Below are 24,338 nucleotides of genomic sequence, written 5' to 3'. Positions count from 1 at the left end.
GCAAATCAATCGTCCAATTATTATTATTAAAAGATTAACTTAATTTTAACTAAATTATTGTGTAAATCGGCTCTATGTATTTATGATTAATCAAAATTACCGTGAACTTGGTTATTTGAATTTTGATACATTATGATAAATTAAGAATGATAACTTGTCACTGACCTGGCTACATTTTGAAAACAAGAAAATAACCAAAAGATAATAAAACTTTAATTAATAATTTCCAATCTTAATCGTTATGATAACAACTAGAAAAAAAGAAATTTAAGATTAGGTTTGTCAAAACTTGAACATTTACGTAGAGACGCCTTAAGGTCGATTGAAGTCCCGGGCGTTTGAGAAGATATTGGACCCCTTAAAAGTGAATACTAATACAGTGCAATTAAAAATTAATTTGCTCGCAGTAAACCGCCACGTCCTAAAGTAATACAGACTAAATTGAAAACAAACATTTCAGTGCTACCACCAAGTTCTTATGCAAAAATTTTAGAAAATTTCAAGGAATTTATGCGCACTTTTCAATATATTTATTTCTGCCTAATTTGTCTTTTTTAGATTCACTTCAGATTGTTTGTTTCGGATTTTCTAAATACTTTTTTAGATTATGATTCTTTTCGATTATTCCGAACATTTTCTAGATTCTCCATATGTTCGCTCCAGATTCATTTTAGCTTTTTTCTTGATTGTGTGGATTTTTGCTTTGCTTTTGCTTAGATTTATTTTAAATGCTCTTAATTTACTTTGAACTTTTCATCCTCTTTAATTCTTCTGAAGTTTTCATAGTCTCTAGTCGAAGAAAAAATACACTGTAAAACTCGCATGAAATGTCCATTTTCCACTCGTATAAATAGTTTCATTCGCCTTCGGCTCGTGCACAAATGTTTATACTTTTGAGAAATGAGTACCACTTATCCTCGTTGTACAATACATATACTATATTTTCATCTATTCTCTAGATTATCTAAATTCTTTTTAGATCCTTTCTAGATTTTCGTAAAAAAATACATCTAATACTTCGTACACTGTTGATTTCTTTTGGATTATCTTTGTCCCTCTTTTAGAGTTTAAAACTCATAAATTAATTATTATTCTCACATTTTATATTAATAAATTCTGTAATAGTAAGATTCGTTAATTAATTTTAATTTTACAAATTTGTACAAACATGCAGAACTCAATTTTAATAGTTAATTTTTTTAGATTCTTCTACAAAAGTTGATTTTTGAATAAAGAAACTATAATGTTTTCGATTCGTTTTAATTATTTTAGACAAGTACATAGAATTTATATCAGATGCTTTTGGATACCATAGATTTGTCGTAGATTCTTCTTATATTTTCTAATACTTAGGTATTCTATTCTTTATATTTCCCTCGGATACTTTAGTTCTGTTTAATTTGCTTGATTATTTCTGGATTTTCTACATTTTCTAGGCTATGCAAAATTATGATTGAATTTTCTTTGGATTCTTTTTTTTAAATTCCTATTGGATTCTCATTAGATTTTTTATAGCTTTTTTTAAGTTTTTTCCTTCGGTTTAACTTTAGATCCTCGCTATTTTCCGTAAATCCATTGGATTCTCTTTAGATTTGGTACTTCACAGTTTCCTCAAATTCTCTCCTTGGAGTTTATATTCATATATTCTGCATAAATTTATTTTCAATTTTTTCACCCTTGCATTTTTTTTAGATTCTTTTTGGGTGGATTTACTTTGGTCTCTGTATTATAACGGGTGTACAAAAATAATTATATTTGGAGTAGGCTCTGAAATTTTGAATTGGCGTTTCTAATAACAGCAGTGTTGTTGTAATTCATGTGCCCTGGTGAAAAAAAGATCTTCCTTAAGGTTTTTCATTCGCTTTGGTCTTGTGCAATTCATTGCCAATTTTCACTAGCTCCCCTAATGTAATGTGTGAGTAGTCTTGCTTTGCTTTTCTCTTTAGTGTTCTCGTTAAACGTCATGTTTAACAATTTGTCAATTTTTAACATTACCTCTCTACACTGTAAAAAACTCGCAGAACTTGAATCTTCACCGCCTACCCCAAATTTATTTTTTTTCCAAACGTCACAAAAAGTCACTATTTTTTAGTCATCTTTAGACAGTAAAGTAGGCAATTTTGTTATAAGTAATGAAAAGCGCTAGTTGTCATGGAAACACTTTTGCTGCCTAGGCAGAAAAAGTACTTTTTGTGACGGTTACTATTTGAGACTTACATTTTGTATGGCACTTGCACGATTTTAAATTTTAAAACCAAAATTTTTCACATTAAATGTCACCAATGACAACTACATGCATAGCCATCAATGTTTTTAGTTCAATTTGCGTTCACTCATTGTCGGTCGTGGAACTGAATCTAACGTTTGGAGAAAAAGTTGTATTTGTTATTTGGCCGAAAAGTGGCTTTGCTGTCTCGCAATTTTGCATACGCTCGGCTATGCTACGCTTCGCCTCGCTACTGCAATTTAATTGCTCGACAAAAAGTACCACTTTTCTGCCGTATAACAAAATCTACTATTTTTACGCACGTTACTATTTTACACTGAATTTGGAGAGCTCTTAAACTCAAACAAACTGTCACTTGAAGTCTTGTTTTTTTTTCTATTTTTTGTAGATCGTGTTTAGAGCCTTTAGATATACATGATATATTATACCGATTTTCTTCAGGTTTTTCTTACATCCTCAAAATTCTTTTGAGACTTTCTATTTTTGTTGCTTTGTCATTAAAACTTGATGTTATTAAAAACATTTGGGTTTTAAACGCTTTCATTTTTTCGTTCCTCTCATTATTAAGTAGTATAGATAGTTACACCTATTTGTAGTTTATATTTTATGGCCGATTTTTTTTTTATCAAAGAATAGTTAGTAACATACAACATACTTATTATTATTATTATTGTCAAAAGTTTTGGACGGCTGAAACCACAGCAAACAGTTCATCGTTTCGCAGTTGAAAGCCGATATTTGATATGAACAAACAAAGAGCACTCACCATATGACCCAACCAGTTATAATCATCATAGCTTCGCTTAGGTTGTTAAAAAACTCCACTAGACTCTTTCCTTTCTCCCCCATTTTTCCCAAACTGATGCCAAGAACAATGCTGAAGAGAACGAGACCCAAAACATTTGTGGTGTTGTCGTAATTTTCTTTGAATGGCCATTTCACAAGTTCCGACGATAAGACGTTGTCTAAAGTTTACGTGAAGTTAAAACATAATTGTTAAAAAACGAAATAGTAATACCTTCGTCGCCGGTGAAGTTTTGAGGTTTGATCAGGACAGTTTGTGACTGAAAAAAATTGACTGAAATAATTATACAGCAGACATAAATGACGTTTATAAACAATAGCTAGCTAAATATTTTTCATTTCCTTTCTCAATTGTCTTCGTTTTCTATTCTGGCCTACATCTAACTGTTTTTCATTAAAATCGCAGGAATCTTTGTGCTGCAAACCAAATATTATCCACCTCCGTTAAGAGTTTTAAAATGAAAACTTTATTCGTGCTTTGAATAATTGCTGCGCACCGAACAACAAAGCATGATTTCTTTTGCGCTCGTTACCACGACAACCGTTCGATCTTTGGCGTGCAATCCTGCTTCGTTGCGAGGATTTTCAGGATTTATTTCTGTCAACTTATTTCTGACCAATCAATACTCAATTAAGACGAGAGCAGAAAGCAAAAAACTCACCTGTTGGATGCAGGCTTGGACTAAATTAGGCGGGAAGAGATTTCTGCAAAGAAAAAGAAAAAATCGTTAAGAAATTCTTAAAATCGCATTTTTGTCGGTACTGTTTTACCGGACGGATATACTATAGTGACATGAGATCATTAGCATCCATATCAAAATTTCCTGCCGCAATAAGCCATGTCCTGCTGCATTTCGTTACGGGCTGTACTCATGTGAAGAATCAACGCGGAAATAAACAGTGTGACATTTTTGCGAAAATTTGTTCAAACTAAATTAAGTGCAATAACAACATTTCATTTTTTTTATACTTAAAAATAAGTTTGTTCTGTGATATTATTTCATGTTTATTTATTAAAGTGATTTTATCTAAAAGTTTCATTGCAAAGTCAGATCAGCTGTGTAGGTGTTTAATATTTTGGTTTTAATTAGTTGCAAATAAAGAAAATTTGACATACAATCAAACTTACATAAATAACGTGCAACCTAACTTTTCCGTTGTGTCAAAAAATGTGGCTTTATTGACAATTGACAATCAGTCAAAGTGTCAGAACCAGAATTTTCAAGTCTTATCATTGAAAAAACAGTTTTTTGCTTATGTCAAAAAAACTGCGTTGTCAAAACTTTTAATTAACGATCTTTAGACAAGTGTAATTTTTGAAACGTTTGCCAAAAAATCAAAATAATTTGTATCTAAAAGGCAATTTTTCTTACAGAAAATTTTTGTAGGCGCCAAATTTAAAATGTGGCTCTGTGAATTGTCGTTTAGCAGAACGGGTTACAAAATGCTGATTATTTTTTAATTTCTGCAATTCCTGCGAAATGTCAAACAAGAATTGTCACATTCGTCAGACTGTCACAAAATTGTAGGAGCATCAGCAATAAACTTTGGGGTCAATTTCAAGTCTGTTTGCGACGTCGCTATTTAGCGACGTTGCTAAGGTAGCCGTGATGTAATTGGCGTTGTAACGTCGCAAACACCTTTAGCAACGTCCCTAAATGACTTGAAATTGACCCCTTATGCCCGTTTGCACCGGTTACAGTTAAGGGTTTGGATTAACTAAACGTTAGTTAAAGTCAAGCGTTCGTTAAAGTTAAATTGCGTTGCACCACACTTTTTGATCTGCCAGTTAACTAACTGGAGGTAACGTAAGGTAACATAGGGTAACGGACAGTGTTTGACATTTTGAAAAAAATCATTAGAGAAAAGCCAGAAGTTAAAGTGATTTAAAATAGTAATGGTACAATTTCCTCTACTTTTCATTTAAGTTTACGTTGCTCGTGTTATAGGAATTGCAAGCAAAACGAATTCGCTCGACGAATTTTACACCAGACGAAAAAGTGTTGTGTTTGAGCTTGGTCAAAAAGTATGATAATGTAATAGAAAATAAAAAAACTGATTCTTGCTCTTGGAAACAAAAAGAATGTATGGAATCAAATCAATGATGAATTTATTGCTCAAAATATCATAAGTGTTCGGCGCAGTAAAGAAGTATTAAAAAGATTTTACGAAAATAAGAAAAAAGTGATTAGAAATTTTGCTGCGACGGAGAGGAAAGAAATCATGAAAACGGGCGGAGGTTCAGTGTCGTTAGATCAAACGAAAAGTGATGCTACGTTTGAATTAACGATGTCGATTAAAAAAGCGACATGAATTCGCACCTATCGTAAGGGTACTCCAAACGTTTTTCTATCATCATCAACAACCTTAAGCAACAAGCTATCGATAAACCAAATCTTTTTCTAAAATTTGCGTCGTCGTACGGGTCAAAACTGTTATTTCTTGTATACAGGGTGTTATGGAAATGAGTACACAAAATTAAACTGGTAAGAGAACTCACCATATGCAACAACTTTTTTATGTTTTACTTTATGTTAAACTTAATAGTTCTAAACACCACCGCAAATTAATTTAGAATGGTCATTAATAAAGTGTTTTACAAGTGAACTTATAACGCAGAGTTTTTTTTATGCTTTTTTGTTCTTTAATTTTATAGCAATTCAATGGTAGGTGGGCGACTCGTCAAAATGTAGGGGGGAAAAATTAGTTTAAAAACATGCGATTTCAAAAAAAAATTATTAAGAAAAGTTGTTGCAAATAGTGAGTTCTTTTACCAGTTTAATTTTGTGTACTCATTTCCATAACACCCTGTATACTTGCCGCGGTAAGCCATTTAAAATAAAATCTATTTCTTTAAGATCGTCGTCGTCGTCCAACACCATTACATTGAAATTATTATAAATAAAAGCCATTTCGGCACTTTTTGAAGTCAATTTTTACAAAATAATGAACAATTACTTTATAGTATTTAAGTTTTAAACCGTACCTTCTCCAGGGATTAAATTAACTGACAGATAGATGTCATTTATGGAAGATTAGGAACCGGTGCAACGCAATCTATAAGTTAATCTGCGTTTAACTTAATCTTTAGATCTAACTGTAACCGGTGCAAACGGGCATTAGTGTTGTTATTTTCAGTTTAGATTAGCAGAAATTTCATTATAATTTGATATTTTTCATCATTAGGTATATTTTGCCATTAATAAAATTAACATTGTGGATATACTTTGCAATACCTAAAATGTACCATTTCAAAGATATTTTAATTTTTCTAAAATAAAATAAAATTTCCACAACAAAGAAAAATTATTCCTAATTTTCGTAAACAGATGAGCAAAAAAATAAATTTTGTTTTATTGGATCTACTCAAAACCGCCACATTCATTGAAAAATAATATACAGGTTGTGATTTGTGGGCAATTAATTCATAACTTCCAATGGAACACTATATTTTTATTGAAGAACTACATAAAATTAAATTTTGCGTTGATTTCACGTATTGCCACTTTTCCAAAGCTTGACTAAAATACATATTTCTCAAAATTAAAATTTTTTTTACAAAATTTCCTATTGGACGATACATAAATCGTCGGTTTAAGTTGTTAAGTTGTAAGGCCATTTTTTAACAAAATGCGTTTTTAATTTTATAAAAAGGATAACAGATTAGTACATCATTGGATCCTTTGATGTTTGATTTCCGAATTAAGAAACATTCTATTTTCATTCCCCAAATTTTCACATCCCAGATTTGACGACAAATATGTAAAAAAATAAGATTTCTCGACCTCGGTGAAAAAAAATCGAAATGGACTTTGCAACTTAACGACTTAAGCCGGCGAAAATACTTCGATTTCTCAGTTTCAATGTTTACAGCACATCTCTCTTGCTACCAAAAGCCTAGACTACAACAAAACAAAAATTCTAATTGTCATTTGCACGGGATTTATGTGAGCTCAACTGTATTAAAAATCAAGGGTGCTCCTAACGTTGTTATAGTAACGTGTGAACATGTGAATACGTGATCACAACAAGCGTTGAAGTGGGGGAGTGTTTGCTCCTAACGCGGGCAAAAATAATTTTTTCTTCAAACGTCACAAAAAGTCACTATTTTTTAGTCGTTTATAGACAGTAAAGTAGGCCATTTTGTTATAAGTAATCAAAAGCGCTCGTTGACATGGAAACACTTTTGCTGCCTATGCAGAAAAAAGTACTTTGTGTGACGGGTACTATTTGAGACTTACATTTTGCACTTGCAGTTGCACGATCTTAACTTTGAAACTCTTTGAAACCAATATTTTTCACAGTAAATGTCATCAATGACAACTACACGCATAGCCATTCATGTTTATAATTCAATTTTAAAAACTTTCAAAAAGTAGTATTTGTTATTTGGCCGAAAAGTGACTTTGCTGTCTAGCAATTTTGCATACGTTCGGCTACGTTACGCTTCGCCTTGCTATTGCAATTTAATTGCTCGACAAAAAGTACCACTTTTCTGCCGTATAACAAAATCTACTATTATAAATAAAAATCACATTTTCAACATTCTTAGACGATTTTTGGTGACTTTCATTCTGACACTACTTTGTGCTAAAACGCGAATCACTAAAAATCGTTTAAGAATGAAGGTTACGTGCAAACTTGGCCAGCTTGTTCTAAAACAAATCGAAATAAATGCCGTAATATACAGCGTTGTCCCAGAACTCGTGACCCAGAAAAAAAGGCTTATAGAGGCAACAATTCTAAACCAAAATTTTTTTGCTCAAAAAATTATCGAGTTAAGACAAAAAAACGGTAGCCAATTCCGAAGCTGAACAGTATTTGAAAATCGGTAACTATGGACACATACTACCATCCATTGGTCAGAGGAACTCTCGTTGCCTAGAATATATTACTCCATCTCTAGAATAAGCTTCCGGGATTGGTTGTTAAACTTTTATCCATTCTCGAATACTATTAAACTTAATCAATTTTTGTTTTAAAATTTACCATCTGTATTGCTGTCGGCATCCTCCCTTGCTCTATGGGTCATGAGTTATGGGACACCCTGTATACTAGAGCTCAGTACTATCGATCCACTTATTAAAAAGTAAAGTTGGCAGCAGCCCTTAGCATTTTTTTTCGGTAACAGTTGGCAGAAAAAAGGGTTTGACCTTGAAGCAATTGTGACATGCGTAGAAGCTAATCGTGGTGCGCAAGTTTTCCAAAACTTATTAAATCCTTATTTAAATCTCTCTTTTGAAACTAAGCTTTGATTAATTCTTAACTAATGTTAGATGTTGACACCAAACTTTGACAACGTGTTAACCTTCAAAATCGATATTCAATTTTCCCCTAATTTTCTCCGTAAGTAATTGAAAGCCGGATTTACAGCCAAGAATTTTAGGAGAGTGGACTGAGCAATGAGCTGGACTTAGAAAATAGTATCTAAAATTGGGTTCGTCCACTTCTTGCTCTTGTTCAAATTTCGAACTCGGACTGAAATATAGACCGTTCCGCAACTTGTTTTTGAATATACTATTTCAGATGACACATAAAAGTCACTTTACGTTTTTTGACATTTAAATGACAATTGATAGTTGACATTGCCCAAAATTTTGTTACCGCAACTGGACAAGTTTTACATTTTTGTAGAAAATAGGTTATCCATATAAATGTGTAAAGTCCGTTTTTTTTTTAAAACCACCAACACCGAGAAAATAGTTGTAAAATTTTTGACATTTCTGAAAATTAGGCAGTGTTTCCGTTAAAAACGTTTCTTTTACAGTCTGTTGGATTGCAAATCAAATGATTTAATAGTGAAAAGACTCGGCACAGCCTGAAAGGCCGTTTTGTGTAATCAAATTGTCAATTAGGCAGCTAACCTATTTGATTTTATCACCAAAAAGACCATCGACGACGTTGCCGGTTGTAAAGTGGTGGGAGAGTGCGGTGTTGGTGGTTTTTTAATAAAAAACGGACTTTAGGTATTTTTAACATCTTTATAATTTTTATGCATGATTTCAAGTTGAAGTTCTACAAATTGTAAAAAAGAGAATTAAACTTTTCAAGAGCACTTTTATGTGAAAAGTTTAATCGAAATTGTAGGAAATCGTTTCTTCGCTATAATAGTACCCTAATGAGCATTTCTAAAGAAATTTATTCAATTTATTGATTAAATTCCTAAAATCGACTTTGAATTTTATAATAGTGTATTATGAAACGCGTATCATAATGAACATTTTGCCGCACACACGTTTTTAGGTCATAAAGTAGTAAGTGCGGCAAAATGCATTATGAACAAGTATCATACGCTATTTTTTCTATTTGGCCTTATTTTAAACGAAAAAACTTGATTTCGAAATCTATGGAATTTTAGGGTAGTTGGCATTTGCAAAATGTTCGGGAAAAAAATTCGAAGTAGCCAAATCCAATTTCAGTCAGTTTGACAGGTGTGACGTTTTGAGGTTACCGAAGCGCAAGGGAGCCAAGAGAGCGAAGATGTTGATCATGATCATGATAGTTCTCTTGCATCCAAAGAGTTTTTCTCCGCAAAATTATTAAGCCAAGTACAACAAGAAATAATAGTGTATTGATCGATTTATTATGTTTTATCAAAACCAAAATCTAAATTGTCAACGTTGACGGCAGGTTGACAGTTTGTCTGCTGCAAACCTAAGAAAAATATATGCTCCTGGAAATATTGACACGGGATTGGTCCATTACGATACCGAAATACGCTCAAACGCGTATCGAAATATCTTCATTATGAACGCGAAATAGAAAAATACGATTTTGATAACAGTCAACCATTTCCAACATCCATTTATGCCAAAAACATCTCCAGTGTATATTTTATTTTAATTTCTGCTTGTAAAGTCAGAATTACATATTTTTTTATTATACTGGATGAAATTAAAAATTAAACAACCAGGTGAACATTAAAATCAGGCAAGTTGTGACATGGAAATTGACGATTCCTGACATCTAATTGGCGCATGGTCCCATGTCATTTAAACATAATATAAAATTATTATTAATATAAATTAAAGATTTATTTAAGGTTCTGTAAACTGGGTCCGGTTAAAATAAAATTGTGGTTATACAGGGTTTTTTTTGAAATACACTACCAACCAAAACATAGTAATTGGTAAATACAAGTAGAATCATTTGACAAAAAATGTTGAAGATTAAAGTTTTTTCGTTTCCCAGATAAAATTAATCGAAAATTTGGTCAATATACCTACAGAGTGATTCTTATTAATATTAATCACAATGGGCTTTGCAAATTTTGACATAGGAAGTAGTGTAATGCGCTACTAGTTGAACATGTTACACATAAGCGTAGAATTGGCGGAGGTTAAGGTGCATTTATTAATTAATTATTTTTCGTCAATATTGAACATTGAACAACTGCTACTTGTTTTGCACCTGAACTGAAATAATGCAAATCTAAGATAATTAAAGCACATTTTAGACAATTAAAATGAATTTGTTTTACCGCGAAATGTTACCACGCCTTTGGCTCCAACTTCTTTATTACGGATCTGTCATCTGTCAAGTCAGGTGTACGTGTTAGATTTGCGGATTGCGGTTGTTAGAAGATGCATAAACACTTTTTACCGGTGCAAAGCACGCAGTTTCTTCTAACTTGAGCAAAATCGTACGGTGTAAGAAAACACATGTCTAAAACATATCAACACACCCTTTGATTAATATTGTCAGTGGTGTTCCAAGCAAGTGGTAAAAGGTGTTATCTTTCTATTGTTAGAAAAAAAATAGTCAATTACATTCCTTAAGGCTTGATCATGTTTAATTTTTGGTAGTGTATTTCATAAACACCTGTATGTACAGACAAACCTCGATTATCTAATATTCTATTTTTTTATACAGGGTGTTTATAAAATGCATGTACAAAAAGAGTGTGGTAATTTCTTCTCACAAATTGAGACTATTAAGTAAAGAATTTTTAGTAAAAGTCTTTTTATTTGCGAGATAAAATTACACAAAAATTTCAATAAATTTGCTTGTGCGCCACTGAATTAAAAGTGAACAAAAAATCGAGTTGCCAGTGGTGTAGAAAGTACGTGGACGGGGGTTAACTTTATCTTGTCAATTTTTGATTTATAAATTGGTTTCTCATATTTTATATACTCCTTCTGGAATAGCGCAGAACTGTATATTTTGTTGTCACGGGATTTATGTAAAACAAGATTTTAAATTTAAAATGCATAAATAAAGTCATAATTAACAATTTCTAAACTAAATACCTGAATGTAAATTGACATTTCACGTAAGAAAATAATTTGCTTAGAATTGTGGTTAGTATAGACTGTGAGACGTTAGTTGTAGATGTTGCATATAATTCGAGTATAATAGCCATAGCGTCTTTCCGTTTAGCATTTCTATGTTATTTCTACCATTGTATATAAAATTAAAATTATGTAATTTTAAAATTTTACTCGTTTTAGAACACTTCAATAACAACGTTACTACGAGTAGAGGCGCTGGTTTATGCCATGGTAACTATGGTAACCAAACGCGTCTGCAAACCCGCTAATAGTTTCCTTATTGTCGTCGTTAGTTGTAGGTATTATTAATCATCAGTCAGATCGACAAAGCGATCCGACCGCAAAATGAGATGTCGTGAAATCCAATTTACTGTACCGTTACTAAGGTAGCCTGAGTTATATTCATAACTCACTTGTGAATTATGGATACCATTCACGCTGTCGTGGTTATATGGATGTATTGCCATAACAGTCAAATTCGATTAGTACAGTATTTTGTTTCTTTCCGATCATAAATGTACTCTGCAGTTATATATCCAATTTATTTTTCCATATTTTCACATACTAGAAAAAACTTAAGGAAGTATGGTGGAACCTATAGGTGTAAATTGTCGGACTATCGAATTAAACCGTCAACGAACTTACGAACATCTGTAATTTCTCATGAATTGTAAAGCAGTGCCAAGAATTTACAATTCTACTTCAAAAAACATGAACAGCGAATGATCCATCCATTTCTTAAATTATTGTTTTAAAGTATTGAAGTAAATTTTAAAGTGAGCCGATGCAGACGTTTTTTTATGAGAAAAGCAGAGCCTTAAAAAACTGTAAGTCGTCTGAACAACGAAATGTTATCCAAAGAAAGTATTTAATGTTCATCGCTACTTTGGTGATCACTGTCTTGGTAATATTGTATTCGACGTCGAATTGTATTTTTTTTAGTTTATCGGTTTGTTAAGCTAGATTTGATTACAGTGAAATATCTCTTAAATGGATACTCTCATAAACAAATGTCCCTCTTGAGCAGACAGTTCTTTCGGCACCAAATAGGCATTTTGTTAATGAAAACTTTCTTCTTTAACGGACACTCCCTTAAACAGACAAAAAAAATTTGAACCGTAGCTGTCCTCTTAAGAGAGATTTTACTGTATTGTATTTTGAAGCTCAGGTTAAAATAAGCTTTTTTAATACAGCAAAATCTCTTTAATCCGAACGTAAATCCGTTCTTCCAAGAAAGACTGGTTCGGTTCTTACCTCGTTAATCAGGACAAAAGCGTGCACATACTTTTTACTAAGTAAGTATTACCTAATGGATTTTTTTTAAACAATTACGAAACTTTATACAGAATTTTTTACCAGTAATGAGTAGACTCCTGTAATGGAAAACGCAACCCACAATACATTTTCACAGATAACAAAGCATTTTTGTTAACATTAACATTGTTTGAGTGTATAAAAAAATTGGTACACTAAAAATATTGACATTGTAAATTGTGCTGTGAAAAATCATTCAAATACTAGTATCAAATCGTGTTGGAAATCAAATAGAAGCCAACTGTATGGGCAAGTTTACCTTTTGCGACGGGGACAAGACAAAAAACCTATATGGTGCGTCAGACAAGACAAAAAAGGCCATAGAAGAGACATTTTGAGAAATATTATAAAATATTTAACTTAAAAAGTTTTTTGTGTATCAAGAGCGCAAAATTACAGATTGGTGATTAAAAACGACAGTTAACGTGCGACGAAGGAGCACCGCAATTTCTCGAAATCGGCAATGTGAATTTGCGCTCGTAATTAACACAAGTCACAGTACTCGGAAAACTTCAACTTTGCGTTGTCAAACGCAAGGGTCAATGCATACTTTCTATACCGATTCTACCGTGCAATCAACAGTTACATATTTAGATAAAGGGTGGCTTTGACTTTGACAGATTCTACGAGGCTATTATGATCATTTATTCAGTTAAAAAATATCTGAACATCTGAACTTTGATCTAAATAATTGTTGATCGTACAGCCAGAAAAATTGTTATTAGTTTAGTTTTACAAAGATATTATTTAGAACCACCTCAAATTCCCGAAAAAACACAATAATTCGGATTCTTTTTGGAGTTGGCTACTTTTATCGGAGGCATATAGCTTTACATCAACACATGAAATCTTAAAATATTGTTAGTTACAGTTTCTTAGAAAATAAGCACTCATATGCCACTTATAAAACACATTTGGTTTTGTTATTTTATCTCTCCCCAGACATACTTTCCAGAGTTACAAAAACTTAAGTATTTTATGTACGTACAATGTGCATATTGTGTTGAAAATCATTTAAAATTAGAAATAAACATTGCACAGACCGTTTTACCTTTTTGGGGTGCTCAAAATATCTCTTCCCTGACAGATCATATTTTCTTGCAGTTTACAGATTTATTCATAGTTAGTTTAATTGTAAATTATAAAATAAAAACGTGTAAAAAAACTGAAATGAAAAAATTGAACTTTTACAGTTATTTAAAAATTTACTTCGAAATGTCAGTCGGGTTTAAACATTAATTTTATTATTTTCTTGCTATATAATTTTCTTTTATCGAGAAAAATATTTTCTAAACCACATTTAAATCAACGTTTGTCTATAATGTCTATTATAGAAGTCATAACAGTCAAAAACCAGCGAGGAAAATAAACCACTAGTTTTTTTTTTTTTATTGTAACGCTCTGTATAATACGTTTATCAAACTTTAGCCAAAATGTAGTTTTTGTTTTTTTTTTTCTCTATCAAACGCTATAAAAATTAAATAAATCTGTTTGAAAATAACATAGTTACGCGTAGGAAAAAGTTTTCAAATTTTCGTATTTTAAATCAATCTTAAATTAAGATTAAAATCTGAAAATACACTCGGATTAGTGAAAATACATCTTTTTATTTGGATTAAAGGTAAGAACCAAATTAGATGTGGTTCAGACTACTAAAATAAATATTTTTTTTCAAAATCTGTCTAGAACCAATTAGTCACAACTAGTCACTTGATGTGTCAAATTTCGGCCTGATGCAGATGTCGGGTTTTGCATTTAGGCGACTGATATGTATGTTCGGATTAAAGATGCAATAAACTAACAAAACTAATTTGACGTTTTCTTATTTTTCAAAACGGCTTAATGTAAGATCACTACATATGATAAAATATGACTTGAAAAAAATTATTATTTTCAAAACTGTTTTCAAACTGTTATAAGTCTGTAAATTATTATAAAAGTCCTTGTAGAGTACAAAATCTTCTTAATTGTTTTTTTATTAATTAATTAATTAATTAATTAATTAATCATTATTGTATTTTAAAATGTTTCACAATTTTTTGAGTTGCCGCTAAATTTACCCATAGACCTTTAGGTCATTTTCTTTCATATATTTTTTTTACACTTTTTTGCCTGTCTTATTGAATATATTTTTTAATTTTTTATTTATTTATTTGCAAGAAGAATAACCATGCGTACCGCACCAAGGAATTTTTTTTTTCACGAAAATCCTACCAGAGACAACTAGAACTAGAACTATCATTTATGAAAAACATAAAAAAATCGATAAATTCATGCTATCAATCTAAATAAGCGTTTCGTAATTGTTCAATAATAATAACTAATTCAATCAAATTTTCTAAAAACTTTCTGTTGGTTTTAACATTTAGGTTATTTTTAAAAGAACTTAAAAACTCTGAATGTACAGGGTGTTAGGTAACGTTACGGCCATAGAAAAAGGGGTGATGGAGGCAGCCGTGAAAAGTAATGTTTCGAAGTTTTTTTCGGGTTTTCTTGAACCGTTTAAGAGCTGGAAGGCTTTGAATGTGACCAATCAGGGAACAATTTGCATAAGGTTAAAAAAATTTGAATCAGAGTTACTGAAGGAAATTTTTTGTTTGATGTCAAATTGACAGTTCTTATTTTTTATCAGTGGCGTACTTGTTCCATTTTTGTGGACATCACAAATCAAGTTCGTCGAAACGAAAATGTGTTGGGTACAATAAAGGAAACATTGTTGCGTCGTTTACAATTATGTGTTCAACAAGATGGTGGCCATTTTGAACATCTATTGTAGTGTTGCTTTATTGTCTGTTTTTGGAATAAAATTGCGTTATTGTTTTTCCCTGATTTAAAACTTCAAATGTGACGGGAAAGTGACAAATTATTTGTTTGGTCTGACAGCTACTTGGATTTCGGTAAAATTGAAAAATTATTTGAAGCCATTCTATTGGTCAACTTTAAAGCCTTGTAGCTTTTTAACTAAAAGGAAAAAAATTAAATTAATTGCGGATTCCGAGACAGTTTTCCTTCCTTAATTACCCATTAGTCTATGGCCGTAACGTTACCTAACACCCTGTATAGAAAACAACGATCAAAACAATTTTAAGAAAATTTAAAAATAGTATCAAATGTGTCTAAAAAAATCGAAACTAAAAGCAATAATTAAACACGCTGCCTCTCAACTTCAATTTGGCGCCACGAAATAAACAATGTAATTCGATTGAGCCAACAAACTAAATTTTCATTGTCCTCCGGATACAATTATATTTAGTAAAGTGAACCCAAAATTAATCTCCAATCACAATCTCTCGGTTTTCACAGTCAAACCGAACATATCTGCCCATTATCTAATAGCTTGACCTACATGCGGGGTCATGACACATAAATTATATCAACAAGACAAGAAGACAACAATTTATTTTTATCAAGTTACGCCAAGACTCACTACAATTCAACCAAGAGCGCCAAATTATCCTAATCAAATCGCATTTTTCGTACACGCGAACGGAAGATTTCGACACCTGTTACGCCTGCAAATTGGTATTCTAAATGAGAATTTTCAAGGAGTAGTTATTATCAATCCAAGGACGTAATAATAATATAATGTATGTAATAATATGTGCCATAACAGCAGAGGACGCCAGTTTCAAATCCGAGCAAAGGGAGGATTTTTCAACAATTTGCCGATTTCGGTCGTTTTAGTCAAAATTAAAAAAAAATATTTAAGAGTTAATCTGACATTTTGCGAATCTGTCAGGGAAGTTTGACAAATCGATACATAAAACTGACAGTTCGGTATAGTAAATAGATAAAAACGGGCAATTTGTGGTTATTTACCTTTGAGCAACTGTAAGTAGGATTTTACGGCTTGATAGCAATGTTTGCGGCATTTGCTAGAGAACCGTATAATCTTTACAGTGCGAGGCATGTATTTTTAAATTTAAGATCTAATAGATGGCGCCACAATAAAATAAGAAAGTTTCCTGTACGATTGTGAGCTTTGCAGTTTAAGAACTCAAAAAGTCAATTAACATACAGAACATTGAGTGCCATAAATTACAACAAAAATGCCAACCTTGACCTTGTACTGGTACGCGGAGGAATTACGAAAACTTTGAGGTACATTTTTTATTCAATGCGTAGATAACAGGAGCACGTTTCAAACAGACATGTGAAGAAAATCAAAATATAGACAAAGAAGGACAAAATAAAGCAAATATTGGTTGATCGACAGTTTATGTCTCTGAGAGTTCAGTTTTCAATTTCCAAGTATTGACAGTTCAGATTGAAAGAAAGAAAAGGTGCGAATGAATAGATTCGAGATGAATAGAACGCCGAACGAGTTCCGCCTTTATAAATTAATAACGATGCACAGAAGAGAAAAATATGAATAAATTTTCTTTGGAGTTTATCAAAGATACGGGAATAAACTTGGTGTTAAAGTCTAATTCACACAGACACAGATGAGACGGCTTTAAATAAACAAATTTAAATGTGACCTATATTGTATTACGAAAGGGAAATTTATGTGGGAGCGACAAATTTACATTAATGTGGATTGTGCAATTGTTTAAAATGTGACAGTTTTATTTAACGTAAACAAAACGACGACTGAAAATAAACGGTTTATAAAATCACGTTGGTTGCAACAAGCGGTGTTAATTAAATTAGTAATTACAAGGAAAAATTAATGGTCTATTATGTTTTTGGTTTGGAAGTAAGCCATGCCTTGAATTTCCTCTTGTCCTCTTGGCTATTTATAAATAGTTGTAAATTTACGTGCAGACAGGCGCTTAAGTGTCACTGTGACACACCACATACACTAGAATTCATTACGTGTTCGTGGCTCTGTTGTCTTCACTTCAGAACTGCGGTAAAGATCATTTCAGTAATGACTGCATTTCGGAATAATTAATATTTAGCATCAAACCGTCAACAAACTACTTAGGTATTTTAATTTCCAAAGCCATTTTAAGAGAGACAGCTGAGCTTCAAATTTGTTCACTAGTTCCTATAAGTTGTACAGGGTTTCTATAAAAGAGTAAAAACTCTTTTATAGAAGTTCGTTTTTACTCTTTCATAGAATCCCTGTACAACTTATTGTCCACTATTGTAGGTAAGTGGAAAATCGCGGTTTGCTTTCTAGGGCACACTGGATGTTAGTGGACAACTTTACAACGTGAAGTTTTGAGGTTAAATACATATTCTAATAAGAGATTACTGAATAAATTAAAGTGTATTCAATTTCGTCTATTTCATCGTCAACGAAATCGGACACGGGATTCAATCCACTTATTAAAAAAAAAGACAGTTGGCGTTTCTTACATTAGTAGAGTTCGCGTTGACCAAAAGGCGGCAGATTTTGACTAGCTTTCAACGCTAACTACGATGTTATATTTTTTCACAAGGCTTGTAGAATGAGTACCGATAATTGCATGCTCATTATTTTATGGGTTCTATAATTCAGTGTAGTTAAGATCCTGTCTCTTTGTAGTGTTTTTTGGTTTCATTTTCAAAGTGCACCAAGTTATAGTGATATAGTTCAAACAATATAAGATAATAAACTGATATTCGTCCTACGACTACTATACTGGGTGTAACAGAAATAAGTACATTAAATTAAATTGGTGGTAGATCTTGTTAAAACAAACTAATTTTTCCTTTGCGATTTTCCAAAATTCGAGCTCAGTTTCGAGATATTAATAATTTTGGGGGGGCTGACCAAAATACTGCTCGGGCTCAAAGGCTTTATCTGGAAAGATTTTTGAGCCGTGCACAGCGTTTTTGAGAAAATAATCACTTTGAACATATTCTTTAATTTCATTTATGAACTGATTTTTATTAACACGAAAATGGTTAAGATTTCACGTGTCTAAAAATCGCGTAAAGTGAATTTAACAGATAAGGGAGGGACACTCAAAACTTCAAAATACTTGAGAATTTTGGAAAACCAAAATGGAAAAAGTTTGTTTTATCGAGATCTACCACCAGTTTAATTTAATGTACTCATTTGTGTACAGGTGTCCCTGTGTACAGGTGTTCGGAAAGTCGCGCACCACCGTGCTGTATTATCGGACAATGTCATAGATCACTGGAAAAATGTAAAAAAAATCCATGTCTTCAATTTTTCTAAATATGATGGATTGAAAAGTAAAAGTTTTATCTCAAAATTAAAGATTTCTGTGTAATAATTCCACGCTGAAATAAATTTGTTAGCTAAAAGGCATTTAGTACAAAAGCATTGTCAAAAAAAAATCAGAAAAAGCCTGTGAAAAAAGGCTGAAAACTGATTTTTAAATCAACAATGTCGATCAGTGTGGCATCGCCCAGATGAAACCATAGTTACATTCATGAGCCGACGTGACTTACGCCAACAATTTAACATCAACGTAACTTTGAATACTGGAAATTTTAATTATTATTAATAATATAATTATTATTAATATTAATTTAATAATACATTATAAGACAAGTGATAGCCTTTTTGTAAAAGTAAACATTTAAAATGTTTAGTTTGTTGTAGGTATTTATCGTCTAAAGATTAATACCTCAACTTTTGCTTTTCAGTAGTTGTGTTTTTCCACACTCTCCATCTTTAACTAAGGAATTCAAAATACAGTTGAATTTCGATAATTCGAACATCTATGATTCGAAATTTCCGATTAATGTAACTAAAAGCTCGGTTAATTCGAACAAAACCTGAGAATTTACTACTCGTTAAAACGAATATTTCTTTCAAACTAGATCAACGAGATTAATGACGTGAACGTGCGATAACTTAAACAGAAAACTTTTTCACGGCTCTATAATTCGAAGTAGCGAAACGTTCTTGTTATATTTTGCCAAGACTATTCGGTGAGTCGTTTTAATGATTATACTGTGTTTATATTTAGATTGTATTTTTCTCTTTTAATCAAACTTTTTTAAAAGAAATAATTCCAAAACAAAACGCTTAACTTTCGCAAAATTAAACTACTCGGTAATTCGAAGTTGGTGCCCCGGTCCCTTAGAATTCGTTTTATCGAGAGTTGACTGTATGTAATATTAAGAAAACTCGCCAGAAAAGCTTCGTTTGCAAACTATTTATTTCGTGCAAAATGATCTGGATGTTTGAAAAGGATTACACGGTGAAGCTATTTGCAAAAACGCGTTTGGCGTTTGCTCCAAATCAATGAATGAACACAAATGAACTGAATGTTTGAAAACTGAGTAGTTTTAATAAATTTTCGTGAGAAGTTTGAAAACAGTTAAGTCCTATTTTCAAACAGTTCGCAATTTAAAAGCACCAAAAATGTAGTATTGTTATGTTGGTTGTTAAAAATAGAAAACTTTGAATCTGAAGATGAGCTCATTCTTAGACTGTATAGTCGCGACATATTTTACTCAAACCAAAGAGTGAATAAATAAATCTACTAAAAGAAAAACTAACAAGAGAAGAAGTAGTCTAAATGTAACTTTAAAATAACTTTTAGAATAGGTTAGCAATAGACTATTTTGATACCGTAAAATACTACTTTAGCGGACCAGCACTTTAACGAACTAATTTGAATCCTCAAAATACTATTTTGCTGAGCCACGAGTACAAATTTTACACGATTTTAGCAGGTTCATAATTAGTACTTTAAAATATTGAGACGAATCTGATAATACAACATGTTGCATAATAACTGGTTAAATAACATATATCTCTCTATCTGCTAGCAAAAAATTAGTTTTAAATTACATAATTAATTTGATTATGGTCCTAGGACTACAATAACCCGTTCTTTAATGTTATCTAAATCGGTATCCATAATGTTATAGTATCTACACACTAGCATATAATAAATTATTATTGTTTGTTTACCAAGGAGGAAGACTGAATGAAAGAAAAAAATCCGACTTAATTAAATGATGGAAAATCAAAACGTGCTCGAAATAATTGTTCCTGGAAACGTTATAAATTATACAAAATCTGCGGAAACAAGTTCAAAGCTAGTAAAGTATTTCGTCTCCCAACATGGCCTATTAAATCTACTTTAATTTTCTTGTAGTCGAACAGCATTAAAACTGCCAAAATTGTTCATAAGCCCGTATCTCCATGCAACTAGTACTGTCTTGGAGCGTTCGAGCTTAATGGAACTGTAATTTATTATCGTCGCCACAAGTTTATATGCATCTATATTGATAAATGAATAAATTCGGGGAATCCTTCACCATAAATCCATAAATAATCACCATAAATTACATTTCGTTGAATTTCAAGTTAGTAAATTTTAACAGTTAAATAATACCGCCAGAGAAAGTTTCTCTCCATTAACAAAATTTGATTTATTAATTACACTAGTTTACAAGATTTTATATCCCACGATGAAAAGAGTTGAATCAGAGTTTTTTAAGGAGAATTCAAAATTGCAAACAGAAAAAAAATCACGTGTGGTTTTTGACTTATACAGACTAGAATAATTAGTTAATTGACTACAAGCTCATATCTCCATTTGTTTTTAGAGACAAATTTTAAATTTTGGCACAATCATAGAAGGCCATATGGTGCATCTTTTAACACTACTACGCTTACTGTAAGTTGCAAATTCAGCCTACTGCGGTTTTTTGAATAGAGGGATTTTTCAATACTTTGCTTCGTATCAGAGAAATGGATTAAAGTTATTAAAAAAAAGTTGCTTATAATCAAATTTGAAGCTTTTACAGATTTTAGCCAAAAATTCATATTTTAAATTTAAAAAATATTGCATTTAGCGAATCATTTTACCCACAAATGAATGCTTTCCTACGCATAGACAAAAAAATATTGAGAAAAATCCAGACGTGATAAAATTATGCCCAAGAGATTTTTGTTATCACAGTGGACCAGAAAATTATAATTTAATTCCGGGATATAAAAAAAAATGTATGTTGTAGTGTTGTAGTGTTATCTAAATGTAACTTGTTGCGCTTTATTCATGTAAATCTTCACGTCCGTGATCCGATAACTTGTTTTTTTCACTACTAGCTTGATCATATGTCGTTATGTCGTCTGTTTTTGAACTGTGAAATTAAATTTCTTTGCTACAAGTAAAGAAAGGCGTATTTTGGGTTGCTTATATTAAACTGAATATTGAATGAAGGAGTCTTCTCTTTCTTAATATACAGGCGCGGTAAAATCATTTTAGACATAAAAGTCTTTTGATTATTATAAAGTGTAAAGCATCGTATTATTCCTGTCGTTTTTGACAGTATTGATTGAAATTTGCAGGTTAAATTGGCAGTAATGCATAAACTACACTGAAATTTTCAAAATGTTAATAAAATGAGATCCAAATTATTTGGCCGCGACTGTATAATTTTAAGCGTAGTTGAGTTAAGTTTCTGGCTCGACAGAAATGTTTGCCTTCGACTCTGGCGGCATTTGCTGGAGAATCATAAAATTCTCACAGAATATTATATTAAAATACAAGTTTATAAGCAAGCCTTTAAAACACGCACGACGAGTTTAAAAGCACGACGCGTTAGCGACAACATCGTAAGTGTTTTAAAGGCGCTTATGAACGAGTGCTATACGCTATTTTTTATTATACCTATCCATTTACAATCCTTTATAGGAGCATTGAAAAAATGTGAATGTACACAATAAAATTATTAATTTGTGAATCGTAAAAATCCGATCAGAAAAGGCTAGCAGAACATGCAGAACTGCGATTAATTCTGAATCTACCCGACGCGACGCTGAGAAATATACTGGTCATGCTTTCCGACGAACTTCATACGATTATGGCAAACAGTGGTATGAGCATCGATGAGTTGAAACGTCAGGTGAGATGGAAATCTTCGAGTATGGCTAGTGGCTATATTGAAGAATCCACTTTAAACAAAATAGTTGTTCCCAAACGCATTGATGGTGTTCTGAACACATCGGTTGCTAAATCAATTTCATCAAGAGCTATGGGCGTCCAACAGAAGAATGAAAATGAAAAAGCTTCTACTATCACAATAGTTATTGTAATTTTCATGTTTATTTATATTATAAATAAAAATTGATCCTGACATTTCACTATTTCTTGATACCTACACGACTTTAAAGCTTTAGTGTTTTAAAGACCCCATTTTGCACGCTTTTGCGTGTTTTAATTTAGGATTATGTACAGATATAATAAAAAAAAATTTTTGCCGATAAAACATCTAAAACTTAATTAAAAATGTTGATCTGACACACTTGACAATGCTTCTAACATTTTTGTCGCACTGCTGCAGTTTTTCAGCACTGACAGCGAACAGAAGTTTGGATGATTGCACGTTATAAATTGATATGAGCGCCAGTTTTGAATGTCACTGTAGATAGGAATGTCACTTTTTAATAATATGTCACTAATATTACTGAACCATCCATTTCTGATAAAAAAAAGCGCTTTAAAACTCCACAGCCTGCTTTATTCCATCATACTGGCTATGAAAAAACTCAAAACTCACCTAATCAAATCTAATAAAGTATCTTGCGTAAGTACTTTTCTTTGCAAACCACCCTCTTCGTTTTCTTTATGTTCCATAGGTTTTCCTCCGACTCCTGGACGTATCGTCACCACAAGAATAATACCCAATACGACAGCACAGACGGTTGTAGTTGCATAATAGGCGATTGATCTAAATGCAATCTTTTTGGATAAGCTAAGGTCTAGACTACCGACAGCTGAGATAATGGACGACATCAACAGTGGTATAATGAGAGATTTCAACATTCTTAAAAAGAGTTCTCCGGGAAACATCAAGTACATTGTTTCTCGTTGGTTCCATTTTTCTTTGGAAAATGATCGGAGAGTACTTCCCACTGCTGTACCGGCGACTACTCCCACTACCGTCAAGATGGTGAGAAGATTGGAGCGGATGAAGGCGCGCCACTTCGACATCTTCAAGCTTCACCTGCAACAAGAAAAAAACTTGTTAAAAGTATAAGAAGTTTGGAACTGAAAGTCAGTTGTTACATCAGGTAAAGATATGAAATACAAACAGGTATTAAAGTGTTCAAATGTAAAGCAAATATTGTTAATATCAGTAAACAAAAACTAGCAAAATTTCAAATGCAAGATAAACTGATTACAACATGTGCACATACCATAGCGCTCAAAAAAATCTAAGACAGTGAAATTTTAGTTGGTTAATATTGTTTTCAAGTCGTGTGATACTTTTTTTAGTAATCTATGAGAATTTATTTGTCAAAATGACTGGTCTGAATTCTTGCCATACTAGGATACAAAAATCAATTACAGCACCTCAATTCTGACGTGGACATGACAATAGTCAAAGTTTCAAATTTCAAATCTGACACATGTGTCACAGTGACATATCGGAATGACTGATTCAGCCTGCAATAATAGTGTCTACATGAACATTTCAGTTTTGGAAGTGTTTATAGGAACATGTTGTCTTAGTTTTTTTTTTTAAAGATTACCAAAAATATAACCACACAACTTGAAACCAAAATTAATAAACTAAAATTGCATTGTCTTAGATTTTTTTGAGCAAACGATGTAATTCTGTTAATTTTTGCGGTGGGACAATAAAATTTGTTTATAGCGAACCAAAAATTTCCAAAATAATCAGTCAACAGCTGTGATTTTGGTAATTTTAACGCTATAATAACGAAATTTGAGAAGGGTACTACTCATTAGTTGTTTATCAAGTGTGCCAAAATCCAAAACTATAGAATGAAAGAAACTAATTCTAGAATTTTTAATTTTTAGATCAAATAAAAATTTTCCAAAAAAATCTCT

General features: G+C 32.0%; 1 protein-coding gene across 1 annotated transcript in view; it reads right to left on the bottom strand.

The window, feature by feature from the left end:
* The window catches only part of Eaat1 (Excitatory amino acid transporter 1), a 43,468-nt gene that overhangs the window by 5,726 nt on the left and 13,404 nt on the right, over nucleotides 1–24,338 (bottom strand). The window contains exons 2-5 of the mRNA XM_088042505.1: nucleotides 23,041–23,487; nucleotides 3,694–3,736; nucleotides 3,246–3,291; nucleotides 2,994–3,192 (exon numbers count right to left, since the gene is read on the bottom strand). Of these exons, the coding sequence (XP_087898631.1) occupies nucleotides 2,994–3,192; nucleotides 3,246–3,291; nucleotides 3,694–3,736; nucleotides 23,041–23,474 (722 nt within the window). The 5' untranslated portion in view covers nucleotides 23,475–23,487. The remainder of the gene's footprint in view (nucleotides 1–2,993; nucleotides 3,193–3,245; nucleotides 3,292–3,693; nucleotides 3,737–23,040; nucleotides 23,488–24,338) is intronic.

This window comes from Gnatocerus cornutus, chromosome 1 (assembly GCF_029298725.1).
Source record: "Gnatocerus cornutus isolate USDA-ARS CGAHR chromosome 1, icGnaCorn1.1, whole genome shotgun sequence".
NCBI classification, from domain to species: domain Eukaryota; kingdom Metazoa; phylum Arthropoda; class Insecta; order Coleoptera; family Tenebrionidae; genus Gnatocerus; species Gnatocerus cornutus.
The sequence above is the reverse complement of the archived record's forward strand: the minus strand, read 5'-3'. Positions and strand labels throughout refer to the sequence as shown.